The following is a 24,160-nucleotide window of genomic DNA, read 5'->3' as shown; positions in this document are numbered from 1 at the left end:
GTGCTTTAATTGATTGCCTTGCATTAATGAATTGCTGGGATAGCTGTCTAATGCTTTGAACATCTTCTAGGGCAATGCTAACCTGGATATCCAGAATGTTAACCAGCAAACCGCTCTGCACCTTGCTGTTGAGCGTCAGCATACGCAAATTGTTAGGGTAAGTAATTTACTTGCAATTTGCCATGTGATTAGTGATACTGTATTCAAGGTAACTGAAGCTCTCAACACAGAGATGAAATTTGGTAATTGGCTTAGCAGCGTGTTATAACAGTTGAATGTTTGTATGATTAATTTTGATCAATTTGGGAACCTGCCAACTTGTATAGAAGTTTAGCAAGCAATATGAAGGAATTTCCAGAAAAGCTAAATTTTTGTATGTGAGCATTATTGTTTCCTTTCTGTAATTGCCAGTTCTGGAATCTCTTCTTGTGGAGTACGGGATGATGTGTTCTGTTATTTGTCTGAGCTTTATGGTCTTGTGGTGGGACCTCAGCATAGCATTTTTGATGTCTCTTTCTTTGAGCGTAATTGTTGTTGCTCACAGCTTCTGCAAACCGTGGCTAGGTGAAACAACACCTTAGCAGTTTCACTGCTTTTCAGTCTTCTATATGGTTTTCTCTTTTCCTAGCTTGGGAAAGCTAAAAGCAGTAATAAAGTGACCGGTGAAATTAATGCTATTTCTGTTTGCCTGCATGGTTATGAAGGTTTAACGCTTCCATTTAACAAAACCTGGTTAAAGGCAGAGCAAACCGAAGTATGGCACTACTTACTCATTCTGGCATGGATTGCTGACAAGGGCTGTTAAGCTTGGGAGAGAGTCCTCAGTGCTGGAGGATATGTTTGCTAAGAGCGAATACATCACCCTGGCCTTAGCCCCCTGTGCAATTTTTGTCTTTGTGTTGTGAGACTCTTCCTATGATGAAAAATATTTCCTATTCAGGCCTACTGAGAATTGTGCCCCTTATGTAGAGTTGTATCTGTGGTTCTGTTGAGCATTATTTTGCAGTAAGGTTTCTCCATCTCTGCGGGTTGATGGATGTGATCTCATTACAGTGAAACATGTGATATGGCCCTATATCTGGAACCACTTGCTACCAAAAGAATGGTTTCATAGAGTCAGTGTCACTTGCATTCTGCAAGCTTTTCTGCAGCTATATTTGGTGAGCTCTTGTGCCCTTCTGGAACTGACACGGTACCTGGGAATCCAACACTAATGCAGCAGATGAGCAGGAAGGTAGGCACGTTGAAGAACTAGTGCTGTTGGATTGTGTATTGGATTGGCATAGTTACACCCAAGAATATTTAAGTGAATGACTCGGTAGAGTATCCATATTTCAACGTTGGATTAGCTTTGAGAAGTCCTAAAATAACTCATGCAGCCATGCAAAGAACATGTTGGCTCGTATATTTCAAATTTAATTCCTATTGGGTACCTTCCAGGGTTGGGTTGTACCCTCAGGCATCTGTGGAATAGTGGTCAAAGGTAGCAGAGTTCTTTTAAAAGCTCCGCTGCCATGACAAAGGGTAATTTTTTAATTTTTTTTTTTAATCTTTTTTTTAAACTTCTGCAAAGGGTTTGAGTTTCCACGGTAGCCAAGGATTCCATGTCACTCTGAAGAGAGTTTTCTTGTAGATCGTCTTCCGAAAGATGGACTAAAAATTTTAATGACATGCTGCCATTTGTTTCCAGGAGAAAGTGAAGCAGAAAATGACTAGTGGCAGACAGGGTATGGGTGTAAGAAATTAAAATTGGGTCAGAGTGAGTCCATTCAGAAGATGTAGGGTGTCCTCGTGAGGCTGTTGTGAGTCTCAGCTGGTTTTCTTGCCTTCAGTTGTGGAAGAAAGAGTTGGAGGAATGTGATAAACTGCAGTCAATTACAGACAGGTGTTTTCTTGAAATACATGCTCTGAGTTTCTTTATAGATACTTTATTTTTAGTCTTTTCAAGAGTCTTGATTCTTTAATTCTAAGATGCTAAAATCCCTGCAATTGGGCTTATTCTGAAGAGGGAGATATTTCCCTTTGTATATTCCTGTTTCTGGGCTGTTCTTTTTGTCACTACTGCAATTCAGAGTGTTGCAGAGCAGCAGAAGTTTGAAACTAAAGTTAAAACATCAGCTGTTGCCTGTAGGTTTTCAAAAGCAATGTGATTTTTTTTTTACAGGCATTGTTATTTGTTAGCATGTGTTCACTGTGTTGTTTAGCAGCATATTTAAGAAAGTTCTGGTGCATCAAAGTATAAGAGTGCTTTGTGCAAGGGCTGTATGAATATGAGGGCCTATGCAGCCTTATTTGCTTCCCTACTTTTGAGCTGGAATATGTCTTAAGAGGATATGGCTAATTTTAGCCTTAAGGATGATTCTTTCAGTTCATTACTTTCCAAAGTGCTCTAAGATGGTATTTAATGGTCAGTGGTTTTTATGTCTTCTGCTGCATAAGAATTAACCTAAGTATGTATTCAACTACTTAGTTAATGTGAGAATTGTGTACATTAAGTTGTAAAATTTAGCAAGGTGTGAAAGTGGTGATTTTTGAGGTCATTGAAACCTAATGTTACAGAATGCATAGATGTCAGAACGTTTGCCCACTTTGTTCTGCTTCTGTTGCCTTCTTTGTTGGCTATTTGGTACAAATTAAAAATAGAAAGAATCCTGTGAAATAGCATCTCTTTTAGCTATTGCTCAGTCAGGCATTAGGCTTCTGCTGAAATAAAGTTGATGTTTGCAAGAGGTGAAGTGCTTCAATTGAGGCTGAGCTCTCAACTGTGTACCCGGTGTGGGAAAAGAATAACCTTTTTGGACCTGATAGTGGATCCTAAACCACAGAGTCCTTGAAATCCGTGCTTATATGGGATAAGGAGCTGTTGTTGTGTTTTAAAGTGAGTTCTCTTTCTTCTCAGCTCTTAGTCCGTGCAGGTGCTAAGCTGGATATCCAGGATAAAGACGGGGATACTCCCCTGCATGAAGCCCTGCGACACCACACCCTGTCACAGCTCCGCCAGCTCCAAGACATGCAAGATGTGGGCAAGGTAGATACTGCTTGGGAGCCATCAAAGAACACAGTAAATAAAATGCATTTATTTATTCTTTTTTTCTTATGTGTTTGTCTCCTTATTGTTCTAGCTTATCTCATTTCTGTACTGTTGAACTGCTTTGTTTTTTTTGGCAGCGTAAGTTTGTGTAAATACCACATTACACTGCAGTGTAGGCAGGAATCCTTTTTTTAATGGGCCTTTCACATTTAGTCATTGTCTTTGTTAAAGAAAAATAGAGGTCATTTAGTTCAAAATAGTTCTGTCTTTCATAGTGAACGTATACAGCTGCCAAAAAATCAGAAGTAGTTTTTGGAAAGAGAAATAAACAGTAATATAGTACAGAATAAGACTAAAATCGTTTTCTGTGCTTCAACATCTTGCATGATTTGTTTGTAGCTTTCATTGTTCACACTCTTCTATAACCTTTTGAAAGCTTCTTCTATTAGAATGAAGGATTCTTAGTCTTTATATATTGATCCCTATCTTTTTGACAGAGTTCATTTCAGTAATAATACCGTAGTAAGGAAATAGTCTATGAAACACAAGATAATAAAGGTTAAAATGTTTTTAATTACAAAAAAAATGCTCACACCTGAAAAGCTTTGTGAGCACCATGTGAAGTTTCTAATTTGGCTGATAGAAAGAAGTAAAATTTGCGAGTGATTTGTGTGGGGGAAAGCAAACACTTTTTTTTTCTCGTGAATGCTGAAGATGTGCAGCATAGCACAGAATTAGATTTACTGAGTCATTTGTTACCAACATCATAATACTCTTTTCACAGTTAAACTGTGGGTGATAGTTTTAGCATTTCATTCCAAAAAAACGTGATTGAAAAGCCTTTCTTCAAAACTTCATTTCAAATGTAATTCTACTGTACAACAAATGTTTTTCAAATTGGCTACTTAACTTCACTGAAATACACTGGGCTAAACTTTGAAAGGAGATTAAAAGTACAACTGACATAAATAAGAAAACATGTCCTTATAAGTGATAGGAAGAAGCTGATTAGAACTTGGTTGTGTTCCTATGATATGAAATGGACTCCGTGAGCCATGGTCAAAATGATTTGTGTGCATGTATTTTATTTTGAAAGGAATTAATAAGATAAATATTCTTTCTGAGATTCAGCGTTTGATACATAGGCTTTTCAATTGCTTTACCATCAGTGACATCCAAGGTGAAATTGAAGGAGTTGTTTTGATTTATTTTTTCTAGTATTTTTTCACCTTATAACATCTATTTTTGAGAGTTTCAGAGAAAAAGGAGGGTTTTTTCATTTTGTTTTCTTCCAATTTCATTTGAGCTGTACAGGTTAAAAAAAAATACACCATTGGATTAATTTTAGTAAGATTTTAAAAAGAAAAGTAGGAAAAAGATAGCATATCTAACAAAAAGACTCTTTAAGGTTTTATCTCTGATCTGAAAATTGTTCTTTCATTAAAAAAAAAAATAAATCAATTAGTCCATCATATTTTAGCTTGATCAAACTTGTGGTCTTTTTTGCACTTTTCTTAAGCTGCACTTTTGCCTAGCAAAGAAACTTGGGAAGTTTTAGATGGTGTAATGGAGATATGTGCTCTAACAGAAGAAATCGAAATTTGTTTTATTTAATGGTATAAAACAAGGTAAGATGTGTCAGAAGTTCTAAGATGGAGTCAAGCCTGGCTAGTATATGCCTAAGAACTCTTAAGGTGATCAGCAGATCAAACTACCTTGAAAATGTTAAATAGTTGTAAGTACTAAATGAGCACAATACTTGTATCAATTGTGAAGATAGTGTAAAAATGCTATAAACTAGATTTTGCCTGTGATCAGTTTTAATAGTAACCTGCATGTGCAGGCTCTGAAAATTTAAAGCTATCCAAATACGTATGATGGATAATAGATAAATAGTATTAATAATAGAATAATAACATCATTTGGGAAACAATAAGCTTTTCTTTTTGTGACTATGATGGTTTAAGGTAAACTGACAGAATCTGTATTTTTTTAATTACTTTTTAGTAATTCCTTTAAAGATTGGGAAATCTGGTCAGATTCCTGAAGCCTATGTAAGAGCAAATCTGATACGTAAAACTTGAGAGCTGATTTTTGCTCTGATAAGGACAGTAGTCCATGTCTGACTAAAATTTAAGATGCCAACTTGTTGAATCACCTAGAGAGCATCTTTGTAGTGCAACACTTCAGCAATATTTCAAGTGAATAAACTAAAAAATGAATACAAATGTCACTTGTAGGATTCCAGATGTTTTTCATGCCCCATCTCTGGAGGCATTCAAGGCTGGGCTGGATGTGGCTCTGGGCAGGCTGGTGCAGTGGATGGCAACCCTGCACATAGCAGGGGGGTTGAAACTAAATGATCATAGTGGTCCTTTTCAACCCAGGCCATTCTATGATTCTCCAGAGGAGACTTGCTGCAGCTATGCTGGCCTCCGTGTTGTTGATTTTGTTTTTTTTTTTAATCCATTCTGCGTGCCTGAAATGTTTCAGACTTCCAGAAAAGGGTCGTGTGATGTGATCACATCTTGATATGCAACAGGTATCTGCTATTTGAAATTTATTTCCATAAGCTACAGTGTCTAATGCAGTATACATAGTTTTTTTTAAACACAAAAGGACTTCTGACCAAATCAAAATGATCTTAATTTTTAGGGGTACGCAGCCTTCAGAAGGCCTGCTGCAGGGATAGGCTGCACAGACTGAACATGGCATAGAATGATGTACATTGGTCAAGTTGGATGCTTAAACCAGTTGCTGAGAGTGAGGTGCATACAAAGCCCTGCCTCTCCTTTGTCGAAGCCTTTATAGTTCTGGAATTCTGCACTTAAAACTCCTTCAATTTAGGCTGTGCTAAACCAGTTCCTTTGAATAACAATCCTGTTGATGCAGTTTGGCTGCATCATCATGCATAGTAGGTGAACTAATACAAAAAATCACTAATAAAACAGTAGCTATAAAAGCGCGAAGAATTAATAAATGATTAGGACAGGAGGACAGATATGAGTTTAAATCCCATCAGGCTGAGAAGGCAACTAAATCAAGTCTTTGGGCAGTTGTTATATGCACTGGGCTACAAAATTGTGTGCTACTTCTCTGCCCAGCTGTTCTCAGTTCAAGTATGGTGGTGGTACCATTTTGTGTGAACTCAGCAGTTTTAGTTTTAGCATTCTGCATACATACGCAATGGGATTGTAGCCTTTGAAATGCTTACTACAGAAGCACAGCAACTTCTCCAGTGTGTGTAGGTTTGCAAGAGATTTGGTGTTCCAGTAGCTGAGCTATTCCTTGAAGTCTTTTAGCTCCTTTAAAGAAAAGCTGAGTACAACTGATGTAGAATTAAACAGCCGTACAATAGTCTTACTTCTGGAGTCACTTCCTTGGGCACACAGATCTATGCATGTTCATGCGCACATGTGCATGTTTTCCTTTGGTCAGGCTACTCTTAACTGCACAGTGTCTCAAGTTGCTTACGTCTTTGTTTCCTTTCAGTTAATAATGGGACTTGGCACTCAGGGAGCAGAGAAGAAGAGTGCAGCATCTATTGCCTGCTTCCTGGCAGCCAATGGAGCTGACCTCAGCATTCGTAATAAGAAGGGTCAGTCTCCTCTTGATCTCTGCCCTGACCCTAGCCTCTGCAAAGCACTGGCTAAATGCCACAAAGAAAAAGTCAGGTTAGTATAACAAAATTCCTACTTTCCTATCTGTTTTCTGTAGATTAACTGATGTATTTAAAAATGATGCTTTTATTACCTAGAGTATTAAAACTTACAAGCGTTTTCTTGGTTTTTGCTTAATTCTTTATGTTCAGTGGTACACCAAATGCCATCCCCAAACGTGCTTGTTGAAACTTACTTAAGTTTTGCAAGAGTTCCATGTACTGACTGAAATTTGAACTGTACCTTATTTTTAGGCCTTGTTCTTCCTCTGGCAGGTACCAGGCAGGGTGGGTTGCATCTCTGCCCTGTGGCGTCTGGATCTGGTTAGAGCTTACTGTTCTTACCTGCTGGGCTGTGGGTTTGCTGCAGGCATCATGGCAGTGTGATGGCCTGACTGTGCTTTTGTCTAGAAAAAACAACTATCTGACCAGGCTGTGAGGAATTCTGTTAGCGGGGAGAAACACTGAGTAGGTTTGGGGTTTGGTTACTTCAAAAAGGATCTAGCTAATTAGGATTAGGTTCTAAGAATTTCAGAGAGTTAAGACTGGGTGTGACTAGAGCAGGTTATTTCCTGGAGCTTGGTATGCAAGGATTTTGATGAGTTGGAAAGTAAACAGTACTGTTTCATACATTCAGGGTGGAGATTGCAGTACCAGGGACTAGAATTACAGCAAAATGCATGTTCCTATGAGAGGGAGGGAGAGGAAAGGTGGCAAGATGCAGCTGGTACATGGTAGATTACCAGCTCCAGGAAAGGGGCAGAGGGAAATCACTGGAAGAATTAAGTGCTCATTGGGACAGGTTGCCCATGGAGGCTCAGAAATCTGTGTAAGTTTTGGAGACTGAAATGGGCAAAGCCCAGTATAATGTGGTGTGAATTCAGTGCTGATTCTGCTTTGCATAACAGACCTCCTGAGTAGCTGTCAAACTGAATCATTGCATGACTTTCCAAAAAGAAAAGGAGAGGTTTGACCTGGCACCTCAGCTGCTCTTCTCTAAGAATTGCAGTTGTGCTGGTATCTTGCACGTGAAAATTTTCAGCTTGCTACTTGCTCCAGCTATATTCCCATTATTCACTTGATTCTCATCCTTAATTCCTGTTTGAAAATCACTGTAAGACAACAAAGACCATACTTTCAAAATGTCACAGAGGGGAACTGTTTTTTGTTGATGTTGCCCTAGTATGAAAGGTTTGTTCTTTCTGCAGTCTTTTCTTTTTTTTTTTTTTTTTCCTCTTGTCAGCCTCATCACTGTGGCTGTTCCTATTTCTTGCCACCTTTTATGGGCTTGTGAGCATTATGGAACTGAGCTGTTCACATTTAACCGGTGCTCCCTCTGCTGGGTGAGCTGCAGCAGGGGACAAATAGGTTGAGGACACTTTCGGATTTTGAGGGTTCTTTTACAAGTCTGATTGCAAAGTATTACAAATATATTCAGAATTTTCTAGGTGTTTTGCAGGTCTGAATGTACAGGGTATTACCCTATTCTGAAGTAAATGTGGAAATGGGAGGGAGGTTTTTTGTATTTACAAAATGCTATTCTGATTTGTGTGGTCTGTTTTTGCAGAATGTCTTAACTGATCATGAAACCTTGTGTACTAGTGTCAACTGTACACTGGGAAAATACAGTTGAGATTGTTTTATCATATACACTGGTGCTTGAGTGCATAGGAATGTATAAATAAGCAGCTAATTGTTGTGCAGCATGAGCTAAAAATAATAATAAGGAAGTCTCACTGCAAAATTTCTTTATAGTGGTCAAGTTGGTTCCCGAAGTCCATCTATGATCAACAATGACTCTGAAACCTTAGAAGAATGCATGGTGTGTTCAGATATGAAAAGAGATACTCTGTTTGGCCCATGTGGGCATATTGCCACGTGTTCTCTGTGCTCACCACGGGTGAAAAAATGCCTCATCTGTAAAGAGCAAGTTCAGTCTAGGACAAAGGTAAAAACTTCCACACCTTTTTGTTTTTTATTGTTTTTTTTTGTTTGTTTGTTTGTTTTTTTTATATTGAAGTGAAAAAAATGAAAAGAATTCAAGGAAAACTGTGGTGTATTTTAAGCAGTGTTTTGCCTTACAGGTGTTTCACTGGATGGAACTACCTATATCACATGATGCTCTTTTCTGTTTGCCTGTACTCTTGTCTTGTCTGCTGTTCATTCTCTCTCTCCCCATTATTATCTTTATTATTCAGGTCATCAGAGTTTGTAATACAGCCATCTGAAGTTATATCTTATTATGCTTTCTTCCTCAGAGTATCAGCTATTTGTGTCCCATTTTAAGGACCTCATCAGACTAAGTTCCTTAGGTTTCTCAAATGGTTGCACACAGGTATTTGTGATTAGTCTGGGTGCATCCCCGCTACTTTTGTGTGAGTGTTCCTTTATTCCCAATAATCACCAGGTCTCGTCCTTCTGCTGCTTTTTGGCTGTTTAAATAAATAAATCTCATATTCCACGTAAAGGTTTTCTAATCTGTGGAAAATCCATTCTCTTCTTTTTATCTTTATCCAAACACTTTTGGTTAATCGGCTTTTGTTGGTTTTTTTTGGGTTTTTTTACTCTGTGATAGAAATTGCAAATATAAACTTGTATTGTTTCTACTGTTCAGTCTTTTATTCTTTCTTATACTTGTTTACTCATTCTTCCATGCAATTTTCAAGGGACGAATCTTAGCATAGTTCTTTTTCTGCAGACTATGTAAAAATTTTTCAATTGAAACGTTCAGCCATGGGGGCTCAGAGCAGCAGAGTTGCTGCTTCCCCTCATCCATCTAAAGAAGTGAATGTGTAGAAATCAGCTGTCCTATGTGAAAACTGACCTTTATGGATAACCTTCCTTTGACTTTTTCTGCAGAGTTAGGGAGTGGAATATCTGTTCAGTACTTCTCTAATGTTCTTCTATATAAAAATATTAAATATTTTTATTGGTATGCAAGGATTTTAAAAAATATTAAAAAAATATTAAAAAATATATTATCTATATTAAAAGGTAGTGCTAAGAAATGAATGAACATGGTCAACAATTTTATGATCTGGAAGAGGTGATCCAGACCAATATGAATAGAGTGGCTTGAGGCATCTGTGGCCACTGTATACATTTCTTCACATTAAATGTCATGAGGAAACTCTGACCCACTATATTAGTACAGATTACTGTAATACATTGTGGCAAACAAAATAGAAAAGATAAAAGAAAAAGGAATGTCCTAGCTGCTTCTTTATGCCTGTCAGTATACTGAACACATACATTTTGTCAGCAAATATCAGTTCTTCAAAGTCAGTATGGTAACTGCTTTAAATTGCATTCTGAGGTGATGAATTAGTAAATACAACATCAGATGGAGCTCCTTAAAATCCACATGCCTCGCGAAACAGAGTGAAAAATGCAAGTTCATGTAAACATCAGGAGATAAACTTTTCTCATATGTATGTTTATTGTACTTCACAGATTGAAGAATGTGTAGTGTGTTCAGACAAAAAGGCAGCAGTCCTTTTCCAGCCTTGTGGTCACATGTGCGCCTGTGAGAGTAAGTAGACTTCATGGGATGTTCTTTTTGAAATAGTCCTCAAAGAGAAAGCTTTGATTTGAAAAAACAAAACAAAACAAAAACCCTAAAACCTTGTTAAGAATGTGATTTTGAGTCCAACTTAGTTATATTATAAGACTTTCTTATGATATTGCTATAAAGTTAATCTGAAAAGAGTAAACAAGTTCATGGATAGGAAGAAGGAACAATAAGAATAGCAGGATTTAAATTCAGATTATTTCTGTTCTTTCAGATTGTGCAAGCTTGATGAAGAAATGTGTACAGTGTCGGGCAGTGGTAGAACGAAGAGTGCCTTTCATAATGTGCTGTGGAGGGAAAGGTACAGAAGATACCACTGATGATATCTGTGAGTGACTCCAATACCCGTACTCCTTCTCCTGCTCCCACCAATGTATTTTCATTCTCATTCTATGAAATGACTTAAATTTTTCTTCTCCTTTTTGAAGAAAAGTTTAAGAAAACAGTGTTAAGCTACGTATCCCATTTGCTGTTTGCACTGCTAACAGCGGATTCCATGACAGCACCAGCCACTTTGTGAAAAGTCTCTCTCCATCATGCAGAGTAGAAGCTGAAAGATACATTAACTTCTTGAGTAAATTTGTGTTTTATTTTTACTTCTGGAACTATCTGACTAACAAAGGGGTGGTAAATGTTCTGCAGCTAGGTATAAATAATTTTCATGATGGTTTTTCAATGTTGCATCTTTGACCATTTCTTAAAGTTCTTATGACTCTCTGAATGACTTCTGTGGAAAAATAATCCACGGATATTTATAATATATGTGGTATACAATGTTTGAGCTGCATTTTATCTGAATTGGAAAATTCAGTTATTGGTTATTCTAGTCATGGTATTCCTAAACAGACAAGTATAATCTTAAAATCATAATTTTTTAACTACTCGTGTTGGAAATTTGAATTACTTTTCAGGCTTTTTTTTGTTTCACATAGCAACATTGCTTCCTGGATCTGTCAAAGATAAAAATGGTACGCTGAGTTTGTTTGAAATTTCAACAAACTACTTCCCTGGGACTTGTGTAATTTTCATCACCAAATAGAATCAGCTGTATGGATAAAAAAAAATGTTTTCAATGTGAAAGGACTTGGCTGTAGGCTTTTGTTGGTTTTGTTTGTTTTGCTTTGTTTTTTGGTTTTTGTTTTTTTTTTTTGTGTGTGTGTGTGTGTATGCAAAGAACTTCACTGGAGAATCATTGCTGACAAATAAGAATTCTAAGAGGGGCTTACAAGCACCTTGAGCATCATTACTGAGGAAGTATTTACAACATTTGTTGCTACAAAACTCAGAGGTTTTTTTGCTTGGGACTTGAGCTGCAGTGAGGTTCTAGTGAATTTAGATTATGAAACGTGTTTTAATGACATCACTTCAGATAATTGAAAAAATTATAATTAGTATTCTGAAAAAAGTTATTCCTATTTCTTTAGGTGTAATCGTATACCTTTATTTTCTCTAAATTTGAAAATCTCTATTTTCTCTAGCAAGTGGTAACATTCCAGTTATGCAGAAAGACAAAGACAACACTAACGTCAATGCAGATGTACAAAAGCTGCAGCAGCAGTTACAGGACATCAAGGAACAGGTAAAACTGCTAGATAAAAATTTTATGGACCAGTAAGGTAACTGTGGAAAGCCAATGCATCTTCTGTTATTTCAAACAAAATAACCCATTGAAGCGATTCAGTTCTTCAATTTTAGTTCAATAACCAATAATTTTTGTGCTTCAATTGTCTTCCACATATAGATTCTAAAAAAGGTGGCAATTTTCGATGATTCTTTTACCAGAGCATCTGTGTCAGTGTGACTTAAAAAAGGGTGCTCTGCCCAGTCAGTGTGTCCTGTGCTGCTGTAACTGACCTGAATGTGTTAGCTGCAGCAGCAGGTGCTCTCACAGAGGTAGATATTCTTCATTGCTCTGTGCCTAGCTTAACATTCACTTGTCTGTTTGTGAGCTACGTTAGAACAGTGGCTGTCAGCTGTATCATGAAAGGCTCTTCTGTACATACTCTTCAGGCAATTGTGTTTGTATGTAACTGGAATATTTGGGATATAAGTGAAAGTTGTTTTCTTTGGTAATTATGCATCGTATTTGCAGGTAGAAATCTATTCAAATTGGCCATAGATAGTGGCAATTCATCAGTTAACTAAATTGCATGTGATTTAGAAACATAATAAAAATTTAAAAAAATTGTTTCAGAGAATTGAGAATGTTTAAATTTGCTACACCTGTAAATGTAGTCCAGTTGAAATGGTTTACATACTTGTCTGCATGTGAGACTTTGCTACGGTAAATCACTGAATGCTTTCCTTCTTTTCCATCTGAGCGATGAATATTTGAGATGTTTTCAGTGGTAAAGGAGTATCTGACTGTTGTATGAACTTACTGTGTTAGAAAAGAGCCTTGATAATGTGATTTTTGGCTTCTTTGTATATAACAATTGGAAAAAAAAATGTTTTAATGGATACAGGAGACAGAGAAGCCTTTGTGTTTACAGCTAGCCTTTTCCTCTTGGAGGCTTATAGCAGTATGTGATGCTTCAGTGATGTCAGCATCACGTCCAGCTGAGACAGTTATTGCTCTCAGCTGTTGGTATACATACAAGTTAAGACTGAAGTTTTGGATCACCACTTCTTACCTTTAAATACTTTATATTTGAGAACTCATGTTCTGTCAAGTTTTAGCCTTGGTAGTATCTCTGAAAAGAACTGCTCCTGGTATATGGAGAATTGGCCAAAGACCCCACTGGCAGTATGAACTCAAATATCTTGTTCAAAACACATTCCTTCATAGTTTGTGTAGAAGAAGCAGACAAATAATGTCATTTGAAAAACATGTGTCTTCCTCAAGAATAATGTCTGGAGCTACTGTGTATCTGTGACTTACTAAATCTGCTGGTTTGCTTCAGTTTTACTTTTAAACATGATTGGATGAAAAGAAAGAGATAATAAGGCTACTACTTTGGCATTTAAAGTGATATATTCAAATATACTGATGAATGCTTAAATCCCAGAAATCTGCTTTCTTTAAATGCATTAATATTTTTTCTACTTACTTTGAGTTTATAAATGATTTGAGTCCTGTTTGGATATGGTAATGATTTTTTTTTTTTGATGGGGATATGAAAGGATGACTGCTTCATTTTACAATTTTTCTCCTTGATTAGATGTGACCTCAGGTTTGTTTTTTTTCCAATTTTCCAGAAGTGCTCTTAGTCAGAACAATTCTTACCGTAGGAAATGTTAGCAAGAAGCTTTCCAATATCAGAAAGTTACGCAGTTATAGGGAGAAAAAAGATCATTTTATACATGTCATTTTCTACTTAAGTTTTCTGGTTTTCATATTTTCAACAACAACTAATATTTAATACTGAAACATTTTGAGAACTGAGGTTCTTTTGCTTTGACATTCACGTTTATCTTTTTTAAGTTTTTTAAGATCAGTATAGAACTAATGATTATTCCACACCTGTTTGACCAGAAAGAGGTTGTTCTGGTTGTTCTCGTGTGGTTTTGACTTGAGACTGTTTCATGTTTTGTTTAGTGTCATTTCTGCTTGCTCCACTGAGGGGGCAAGCTTTGTATCATACTTTTGAACAACAAGCAGGATTTGATTACAATTAGTCATCCAGTCTTTTGAATTTGTGCTTCAAGTGATGCACAGCATTGAACTTTGGTCATGTATACTTCTGATTTGTGCTTTAGTAGTTCCCTCTTACACTGATGTTTTTGTACTTAAAATTAATTTGTTCTCTTTCAGCAGGTATAAACCTATGTTTCAACTCATACCTTCAATGATAATGTAATATATTAGTGCAGCAAGCTTTTAAAACCATTTCTCGTGCCGAGCAGAAGTGATGCGTGATGTCAGCTGAATCTCCCACACCTGATGACCACACCATTCTTCAGGGATTCCCTGAATGTGAACCCTTGTGACTGTAATTGCAATACCTTCACCTCATTTCATACATAATCACCATCATCTCTCTAATATCTTGTGTATGTTCCTTCACCATACCTACATCACTTTCTTTCTGCTTAAAAATGAATTTATTTTGTCACTGTGCACCTGCATGTTATTGGAGAAAGTATTTTTGGGAATGAGGAAATACTTCAAACAGATTAAAACATCTTTTAATGGTAAAAATTGATCTATTTGAATTATCAGACCAAGCTATAAGTGTGTTGAACACTTTTTGAAGACTGCTCTTCTCTCTCAAAGTAATTTCTGCATATAATAGATGGTAGTACCTATTTATACTATTTGTTTTGCTTCAAAATATGGGAGTCAAACAGTCCCTGCAGATAAAAGAAATGTAAAATATGGTTTCATACAGAGCGTGTTCTAGCAAGCTAGCAGAGCAGTGAAATGATGCTGTGGCATAAAACCTGTGTAAGGCATGCATGAACTTTATTGCATTGTAAAAGTGCACATGAGCTAGTGCTTAAATTTTGGCGTGCTCCTTGGAAGCTGTGTAAAACTCACATACTTTGTCTTGCATCCTGGCTGGGAAACATTTGAACTGATTGAGAAAATCCTTGTCAGCATAGTGGCATAGCAGTCAGCAAGTTTGTTTCGGCCAGCTGAATTCTCCTACTGTATGAAGTAGTATTAATGTTAGAATAGTATCATATTAAGAAATAAACAAGTAATGAATTTTAAATATTTTACATTTGTACCTAGTTGGAGGAATTGGGCAAAAAATTGGTTCTAAACACATAGAATAAGGTCTGCAAGTTCTTTGTGTTTGCTTTTTTTTTTTTTTCTCCAAAGGTGAGATTTCGATTGCCTTTGTCAGTCTTTTATCACAGGATGTCAGGTAATGAGGCAGCTGTGTGTTCATCAGAAACTGACAGCTACTTGATATTGAAGCCTGTAGATTACTGGAAGAAGCAAGCTCGGATTTTCCCATTGGAAGTATAGATAGTGACTTGGTGTGAATGGAAAAATAAGCTGGACTGACTGACAGACTGTTGGTCTGCAAGTTTTTAATTTGTGTTTTGGTGTGACGCTGTTGAAATTCTGACAAAGATGGAGCATGGTGTTCTTGTCAAGAATAGATTTTTTCTTTTCTTTTTTAAACAAAGTGACAGAAGGATTTATCTGGAAATTCTGTGTCACTCCTGGCCCATTATACCGATGTCCTGGAGATTAAAATCGGCGTTTGGCCAAATTCTGTGTGAATTCAAATTTGGTGTAAGCAGATTGATGGTGAAGATAGATATCTGTCTTCATCTAAGCTACCTGCCCTAGGAAGTAGTATCTATCATTTTCATAGGAAGGATGCTTGAAGGGTTTCTGCCATGGATCGTCTCTCATGAGATGAGCGGTCTGAAGTGAATTCCCCATGAAAAGTGTGGAAACAAAACACAGGTGCAAGGTGGTGATAAAATGAATTTGTTTGGAATGTTGGACTTGCTGGCATTTCATATCATAAGTGAATGAGGTATGAGTTCAGTGTTTTTAAATGTTAGTGTGTCTCAGATTTGAGTGCATCTTATTGATTTGTCAGACTGTAGAAGAAACTTAACAATTATGTGTTAAAACATCTGTCCATTTACTAACTTTCATTAAGCCTGTTAAAAATGAAATCCTAATGTAAAACATAGTTGCAGTATGTTTATGGTGAAGGAACATGCCTTACAAAAACTTCAGATTCTGCATATGACAAAAGGTGAAGGATGTTGTTCCTTAGTCATTTGGTACTAAATAAACTTTGCTGTTGAAGAGCCTTAGGAGATCTTTATTGGGCATTGGCTGTCACTATAATGTTCAGCAATTAAAACGGATTTTAAAAGTTTGCTGTGCTATTGTTATGACTGAAGGTAACAGATTTATTAAGTTGCTCTTCATATAAAACTTAGATAACTTACACAAGCAAAGACTAGAATTACTGTTATTGAATCTTTACATACAATATTGATGATGCAGTATTTTTTATTACTTCTGCATTTGTTCAGCGTGTTTTGTAGAGGTAAGTATGTGATGAACTACAGGCCTGAGAAGGAATTGCTAAACCATGTACTGAGCATTACATGACATAAAACTTTGTGTAGTGTTTGTATCCTGAAAGGTTACAAATGGTTATGTCAAGGTGAATATTGCTAGAATAACATCTGAATTCTGCAGATGTAGATGGTGATGCTGCAAATGTGATATCGACCTACTACTGGATTGACTTACTTAAAGATCATAGAACCATGGAATGGCTTGGGTTGGAAGGCACCCCGAGGATCATCATGTTACAACTCCCCTGCAGGGGGGCAAAAAAAAGACACAACATTTGTGTCATCATGGGGTAGGAAAATCCCCGGTACTTTAAGTAGATGAATGTAAAAATGTGCATTTAAAAAACAAACAAACAAACAAAAAAATACACACATGGAGGTTTAAAAAAAAAAAAAAAGCCCACAACTTTTCAGATTAAGTAATATGTGCTTTAGTAGCTGGGTTATGCTGTGGTAACAGTCTGTTGTGCTTAAGATGGCATATTTATTGTTAACTTTAATTGATGTATGGCATGCACAGTACTGTATCCCTGCTGCCATTGAGTAAATAACCTGTTAAAATCTTTTACAGACTATGTGTCCTGTGTGTTTGGACCGTCTGAAGAATATGATCTTTCTCTGTGGCCATGGGACGTGTCAGCTTTGTGGAGACCGAATGAGTGAATGCCCTATATGCCGCAAGGCAATCGAACGAAGGATTCTTTTGTATTAAGAAGTGGAACAAGTATCTGTTGTTAGCTTATGAATAGTAAGGACATTCTGGTGATTTAAATCTCTGCAAGTTTGAAAGGCGGTAAAAGGTTCTAATGAAAACATTTCTAATACTGTAGCACAGGTTCATTAAAGACTGTGAACACACCAAATAATAGAACAGTATTTGAGCAGTCAGCTTTTAACTTTACTCAGAAAAGTTGCTAATTTACAGCAGTCCTTTCTTTTGTTGTGTTTTTTGTTTGTTTTCTTTCTGTCATTTTCTTCCCCTTAAAGTGTAAAGGGACAATCTTGTTTTGGTTTCATTCTTGTTTTTTTAATGTGCGTATAAGGTGTTGAGTGATGTAGTTTTTCTATTATTTTTTTTTTAATGCCAGTTACTATTGAGTATAAATCTATTTAGTGCTTTTTTTTTTTTTTTTTAATGCTTTTCTGGAGAATGTTCAAATATTCTGTGACGTTTATAATTTGTAATGGTTTTCATCTTGAAATACACAGTAATGCATAGTCCATACAAAATGTATGCGCAGTTGTAATAAACGTAATACTATTTCCATAAGATCAGGTCTCAAAATACAATGCTAAGGTAATTTCAACTTTAATGTGCCCTTTGCTGAGGATGAGGTGGGAAAGAAACAGGAAAAAGAAACAAATCTGGTCTAGAAAGGTTGCGTTCTTCAAACTGCACTTTAGCGTAACAGTTTCAAGCTGACCTAAATAATATGAACCTCTTGACGCTGCTAGCCTCATAGATTCTTATGGAATAACTTTTAATCTGGTTGGAAAGGAGAACAGTGGGTCAGTTATCCATTTCAGATGAGTGAATTCGACCAGTTTTGGGGGAACAGATAGATACATGTGTGGAGCCATTCAAATATTCTGTCTCTACAAATTAGAAGAACTAGATGTGAAGTTTGCAAAAGTTAACCTTCAGTACCTTACCTTACAAAGTATGAAGCAAGCTTTTAACGGGTATCATTCTCCTTTCTTAATTCAGTTATGTTGTCTCAGAACAAATAGTAGTAAATAGCAGGATCAAAGATTTAATTTAGCTTTTCATCTACATTGAATGTTAAAACCATGTTAGCTAGGATCAATAGATAATACTGCAGTTCAGAATATTGTTGGCAGAGAGTGATTTCGGAGCCATGCCTAGGTGAGATGAAATTGTATGAAGGAGTCAGCTGTCACTGATGTGACTGAAAAGTTGTTCACGAATCTGAAAGTACTGCTGTGAGGAGCTGCAAACAATTGATGTCTTGATAACAAATATGTCCTTCTGTCTTCTTGGATAGAAAAAAAAAAAAAAAAAGATATGCTGATTTAAGAGTTGTTTGCAGGTACCAGGCACGTACCAGGCAGAAGATATTCAGCAGTTTCTTGAGTGCAGTTTGTGTAGCCCTTTGCCGTTGTGCTGGCTTTGTGTGAATGCAGATCAATGAAGAAATACATGCTGGAATCATTGAAGTGCCTTCCTATCAGCAAAAATTAATTTCTTGTTTCATTCTCACAGCAAAAGTATGGCAAAAGGGGTAGTTCAAGGGAAGATCCAAGTAGGAATAAAACTGGTCTCTTTGGAAAAATCGATCTCGGTCTTTTGAAGCTTGTGTTGATATGCCAGAACCTTGTAAACTTTGGCAAAATTCTCAGAAGAATGTTACTAGTAAACTGCAAAGGTAGATAAACTTTTAAACAGTAAGATTTAAACACTTAATGGTGTGTTCCAGGAAGCAGCTACAGTGATATATTGAAACAGTGTAAGGCCAGTGTCTTTTAACAAAGTGAAGTAATGTACAACTTTTCTATAGACAACTTAATCCTTATCCAGTATCGCAAATGTATTCATCATTCTTTTCAGTAATTTTTCATTGGACACCATCTTAATCTGGAGTCAATGTAATATTGTTTTATTTTGTATATTAACAGTCCTTTGTTCAAAATTATCTATGTCTCTGTCTTTTTGGCCAAAGTAAATAGTCTTTCCTTTTTGGTACTGATTGGATCCCTGTACTAAAATATGGAGACTTCAAGGAGCTTTGGAAAACTTTTGATGGAAAACTTTTTTTTCCACTTTGTTGTTTCGCTATCTCCACTTAGACTCCAATTGCATGAGTGCTCAGTGTTGTACTTACTTAGACAATATGTATGCCACCAAACCTGATTTTTTTTACAGTGTTTTTGTCAGCTGAAATGTCTACAGGACACTTCAGCTTCCTTCCAGTCTTCCTCCAAAAATGATTTTGTAGTGAGATGTGCCATTTGTCCATCCATCCTGATTTTTGTTATGTTATGTATCACATCTGTTTTCTCTAGTTCTGGTACACACCTTTTGAATATCATGCCCTAATTACTCTTCGAGGGGACCTCTATAAGCATAAAAGCAGAGTGGATTTCTTCTTGATAATGCAGCTCAAAACTAAAACCTTGTTGTAGCAGCTGGCATTTTTGTAATTCTTTTTTACTGGAACAAGTCAGAACTACTTCAAAGTAGTTCAACTTCACGTTAGTTGAAAAAATTCAGCTGAATAAGAATTGATCTAAAGTATCCTGGGTGGATAACTGGAGTTGAGTGTTAAATATTCTCCATCTGCAAGAGGCAAGATATTAGCAAAAATAGCTAAGTCCAGTGATAGGCTTGTACTTAGCAAGAGAAGCTGTGTGTTACTCCATACTACTCTTAATACTTGCATGTCATCACAGTCAAATGGATACAGACATCGTGACTGAAGTTGTTGTATAGGAGCAGTTGTAGTCTTTTGTACTGTAATCATGCCAAGTGGACTTGAACAGTTGCAGTTGGAAGGTATCACTGTTGGGAATTTAATTTCATGCTTTCAAGATGTCAGGAGAAACAGTTGAACTAGAAATGCAAGGTAGAGTAACATGCTTGAAATATTGCTACTGGCCTAATTAACAGGTGAAAGAGATGTGTAGCCTTCCCAAGTTGTCCTTCAAAAAACTCAATGAAGAAAAATGTTAGCAAATCGAGCAGCACTTAAAGACATGGATGACAAAGAGGATGAAAAACAGGCTTTGTTTCTTATGATTGTCCCTCAATATTCAACAGCAGTTCTGAAATTAATTTGGATGATATATCTCCATTAGCTTCCTCAACCAATCAAGAAAAGAACTAATAGTACTGTTCAGATGTAAGGTATGTTCAGATGTTTAAGTAAATCCTTCTTCTTTTCAATTCAGTAGAATACATAACTTGTCATATCACTACACAGTGATATTAAAGTATAGAGACAACCTAGAAGGCTGATAGAACATGCTAAATAATTGTATTTTGTTGTTGTTATTGGTTTTGCTTTGTTTTTACAGACTTGCTGTGTGTCATCTGCTATACCCCAAATTCCCATTGAACTCATTGGGCACTTTTCAGGATTTTTGAACTCATTTGGCACTTTTCAGAATTCGGGCTCATAATACCTGCCTTCCAGTTGTTGAAATACTCTATACTTGCATGTTCAGAGTTTGGAGCAATCCCATTTTACTGGCATGGATACTGAATTAATGTGGCAGGAGAATGAGCGAGCTACTTTGTAAATATGAGAGGCTGATTAGAAACTATTATTCCTAACTTGAATTGAGTGAGGATCTAGCAGATTTGCACAAGTACTTGTGCCTTGTTAGCATAGTCTTACAATTGGTATTCTAGCATCTTTGAAAGACATTAAATGACCTTTTAAAATAATTTAAGTCCTTATTGTGTAGATATTTTTTAGAGATGAAGTTTTATGTGTGCATACCTGTTTTTAGCAGTATTAGTTGCAGTTTATGCAAACACTAGGCTGTTTGAAGAAGCTGCTCTGAGCTAGTGATCTGTTTAAGCTTCCTCTACAATACTGTGCATTAAACACCAGAAACTCAACTTTCCAGTAGCAGCTGGTGAACCGAGAAGCCTATCCTGTTCTTTGTGCTGCCTAAGTCAGATTTTCACTTAAAAAAACACAGCATCCTTTCAGTAATGCTACCTCCTTTCTCTCTAAGTACTGAATTCTGGGTTAGTTTGTCTTGGGGAAAGGACGGGGAACATTTCAGTTTTGTTTTTGCTTCATCAGTTTTGATGTCTACATACATTGCGGAGCATTTTTACTGACTGTATAAATGACGTACGGTAGAAGCGTATGATTTGCCACCATGTACATTGTATATTAGTCTTGCACAAGTTGCTGGAATTCGTACTGTTGTCTTTTTATGTATTTCGTAACTTGTTTGTGCTGACAAAGCAAAACTGTTATCACAGAGGTTTTAGTATAAGAAGTTTAGAAGTTTTATAGCTGAGCCTGTGGTTTAAAAAAAAAAAAAGTTCTGACTCAGGGCTTTTGAACAACTTAAATACATTTACGATATTCTTCAGCACGTCTTGGAGAGCATTGTAGATTTAATGACTGTACAGTGCCTTGATAGAACTGTATAATGGGCAGCAGCCGTAGAGTCCTTACAGAATGCAAGTATCTTTTGAATCCAGTTGAGGAGTTTATGTTAATGCAGCTGTAATATCCCTGCTATGGATTTATGTACTTGTATATACTTACTGTAAAGGAAAATCAGCAAATGTAGGTCTTGCTAAGCTTTCTGTAAGTTGTTTTGTTGTTGCAACAGTTGGGAGAGGGGGGCAGGGTATAAAGGGCTTAGTGTTCAAATGTACCAAAGTAGCATTTCTGGGAAAGACAGCTGATAAAAAGCTCTGTATGGGATCTTTTTTGTGTGAGGGGAGAGGTTGTTGTATTAAAATAATAATAAATAAAAATAAAAATACCCTCTTTATTCTGGCCCAGTAAGTGTTTCTGAAAAGAGAGAGAGAATAAACAACAATTCTGTGTTTGCATGCCTTGTCATATTTACAAAAAATTAAGTAATTTTACATTTCTAGAGGATATATTTTTTTTATCACAAGCTTACTGTCTTCATGAATGCAAATTCTTCCTGTTAGAAAACCGGTTTTTCTGAACCGCAGGAACATTTTTGCTACGTTAAAACCAACTTTGTATTTCAGTAGTTTTTGACATGACTGTTTATTGGAGAAATTTATGGTTGTCTGTGTGAATGTAGAGGATTTTTCTGTATGCAGATAGTATTATATGATTGCTTCCATTGAAACTGCTTAGAAAGGTCTCAGCTTCTCGAGAGAAATTCTAATGTACTGAATGGTTAATAAAACTTGTTATATAAGATATTCTTCTTCAATAGCTTTGATTAAAAAATGTAATGAGATGGAATTAATATGCTTATTGTGCACACATTATTGGGAAGGGGAGAACTTGGGAAGGGAGCAACTTATTTGATTTGATTCTTAGTTGTGATGATGTCACCCATAGAATTAGAAAATTGTATTCCTGAACAAGTGTTTGGTAACTGTGAGTTGTTTGATGTTTAATGTTTTAAAGATGCAACGGACTTCATCTAGTGAGGGAGATTGCAAACCTCCAAGTATTCTTGTTCTTTAAAATGTATCACCAAAGAGCATCAGAAATGTCAAGTGCCTTTAAGTCTTCCAGATACTCAAATATTTTTTAAACAACACAACCGAAGTATGAAGGGCAGATTGTTGACTTTTTTTTATCTATATAGATAAAATATTTTTATCTGTAGAATATTTTTTCTATAAGTATTTTCTATATATTTTTTTCTATAAAATACAGCTCATAGCACTAATTAGAGCTGCTGTTAATGATAAAATCAAAGAATGCTTAATTTGGGAAGGACCTCCAAGCCCACCCAGTCCCACCCCGTGCCATGGGCAGGGCTGCCACCCAGCAGCTCAGCTGCCCAGGGCCCCATCCAACCTGGCCATGAGCACCTGCAGGGATGGAGCACCACAGCTCACATGGGCAGCTGTGCCAGAGCCTCACCAACCTCTGAGTAGAGAACTTCCTCCTAACATCTAATCTAAATCTCTTCTCCTTTAGTTTGAAACTATTCCCACTTTTTCTATCACTCTCAGATCACGTTAAAAGTCAGTCTCCGTCCTGTTCATAAACTTCCTTTAAGTTACAAAAGTCCACAATGAGTTTTCCCTGGAGCCTTCCCTTTTGTAGGCTGAACAAGTCCAACTCCTTCAACCTTTCTTCATAACAGGCATGTTCCAGCCTTCTAATAATCTTCATGGCCTCCTTGACCTGCTGCAACATCTCCACTGCTTTTTTTTTTTTTTTTTTTTTAACTTGGGACCCCAGGCCTGGGCACAGTACTCCAGATGGGACCTTTCAGGAGCAGAGCAGAGGAAGATGATCATCGCCTCCCTTTCCCTGCTGGGCCACCTGTGTTTTGAAGGAACTGCCCAGGATACCGTTGGCCTTTCAGGCTGCAAGAACATCCTGCTGACTCTCATCCAGCTTTTCACCCACCAGGACAGCCATTTTCTTCTCCGCAAGGCTGCTCTCAATGACGAGTACTCTCAGTCTGCACACATACTTGGGATTTTCCTGACCCAAGTGCAGCACCTTACACTTTGCCTTGTTTAACATTCTTAGGTTTTTGTGGACCCACTGTTGAAGCTTGTCCAGATCCCTCTGGATGGCATTCTTTCCTTCTGTTGTATCAACTGCACCACTCAGCAAGTTTGTAGACAACGAGAAACTGAGGTCACACTCGATCCACCACCTAAGTTGTTGATAAAGATGCTGAAGAGCACTGGGCCCAGGATGGACACCTGGAAGACACCACTTGTGACTAACCTTGACCTAGTCGTAGAGCTGTTGACCACAACCCTTTGGCTGCAGCCATCCAACCAAATTTTTATCCACCGTGTAGTCCTCCTTTCAAATCTATATTTCTCCAACTTAAGGATGTTGTGTGGGACCACATCAAAGGTCTTACAGAAGCCCAGAGAGATGACATCAGTTGCTCTTCCCTTCTTGTCTGATGCCATTACTACATCATAGAAGGCCACCAGATTGGTCAGGTGTGCCTTAATGTATCTTCCAGGAGGATCTGTTCCATGTTATTCCTAGGCACAGGTGAGGCCCACTGGGAGCCTCTACTTTCTCCCATCTCAAGATTTCTTCAATCTTGGTTTACATGACAGGTCCATGTGAATAAATGAGATTTTCAGATATATATATATTTAACCTCTATTTGAAAACAGTTGATGCAAATTATCAAATTTAAATGCCTGCTGTTCTTTAATGGTCTCTGTAGGGTTGCAGCCCATAATGGTCACAGTGAACCTGGCTACCAT

At 37.0% G+C, this 24,160-nt stretch overlaps 1 protein-coding gene across 2 annotated transcripts in view; it reads left to right on the top strand.

The window, feature by feature from the left end:
- The window catches only part of MIB1 (MIB E3 ubiquitin protein ligase 1), a 72,695-nt gene extending 50,496 nt beyond the window's left edge, over nucleotides 1–22,199 (top strand). Inside the window, exons 14-21 of one of the 2 annotated variants that reach the window (XM_042839639.1) lie at nucleotides 71–157; nucleotides 2,900–3,028; nucleotides 6,524–6,705; nucleotides 8,445–8,637; nucleotides 10,143–10,221; nucleotides 10,475–10,588; nucleotides 11,739–11,839; nucleotides 16,835–22,199. In XM_042839639.1, coding sequence (XP_042695573.1) covers nucleotides 71–157; nucleotides 2,900–3,028; nucleotides 6,524–6,705; nucleotides 8,445–8,637; nucleotides 10,143–10,221; nucleotides 10,475–10,588; nucleotides 11,739–11,839; nucleotides 16,835–16,975 — 1,026 coding nt within the window. In that variant the 3' untranslated portion in view covers nucleotides 16,976–22,199. Of the gene's footprint in view, nucleotides 1–70; nucleotides 158–2,899; nucleotides 3,062–6,523; nucleotides 6,706–8,444; nucleotides 8,638–10,142; nucleotides 10,222–10,474; nucleotides 10,589–11,738; nucleotides 11,840–16,834 lie in introns of both variants that reach the window. The other variant, XM_042839638.1, reaches the window with a different exon arrangement.
- The last annotated feature ends 1,961 nt before the right edge of the window (nucleotides 22,200–24,160 follow it).

The sequence above is a fragment of the Centrocercus urophasianus genome, unplaced genomic scaffold (genome assembly GCF_019232065.1).
Source record: "Centrocercus urophasianus isolate 14NV4802_14NV808 unplaced genomic scaffold, USGS_Curo_1.0 seq_11, whole genome shotgun sequence".
Classification (NCBI taxonomy): Eukaryota; Metazoa; Chordata; class Aves; order Galliformes; family Phasianidae; genus Centrocercus; species Centrocercus urophasianus.
The sequence above is the reverse complement of the archived record's forward strand: the minus strand, read 5'-3'. Positions and strand labels throughout refer to the sequence as shown.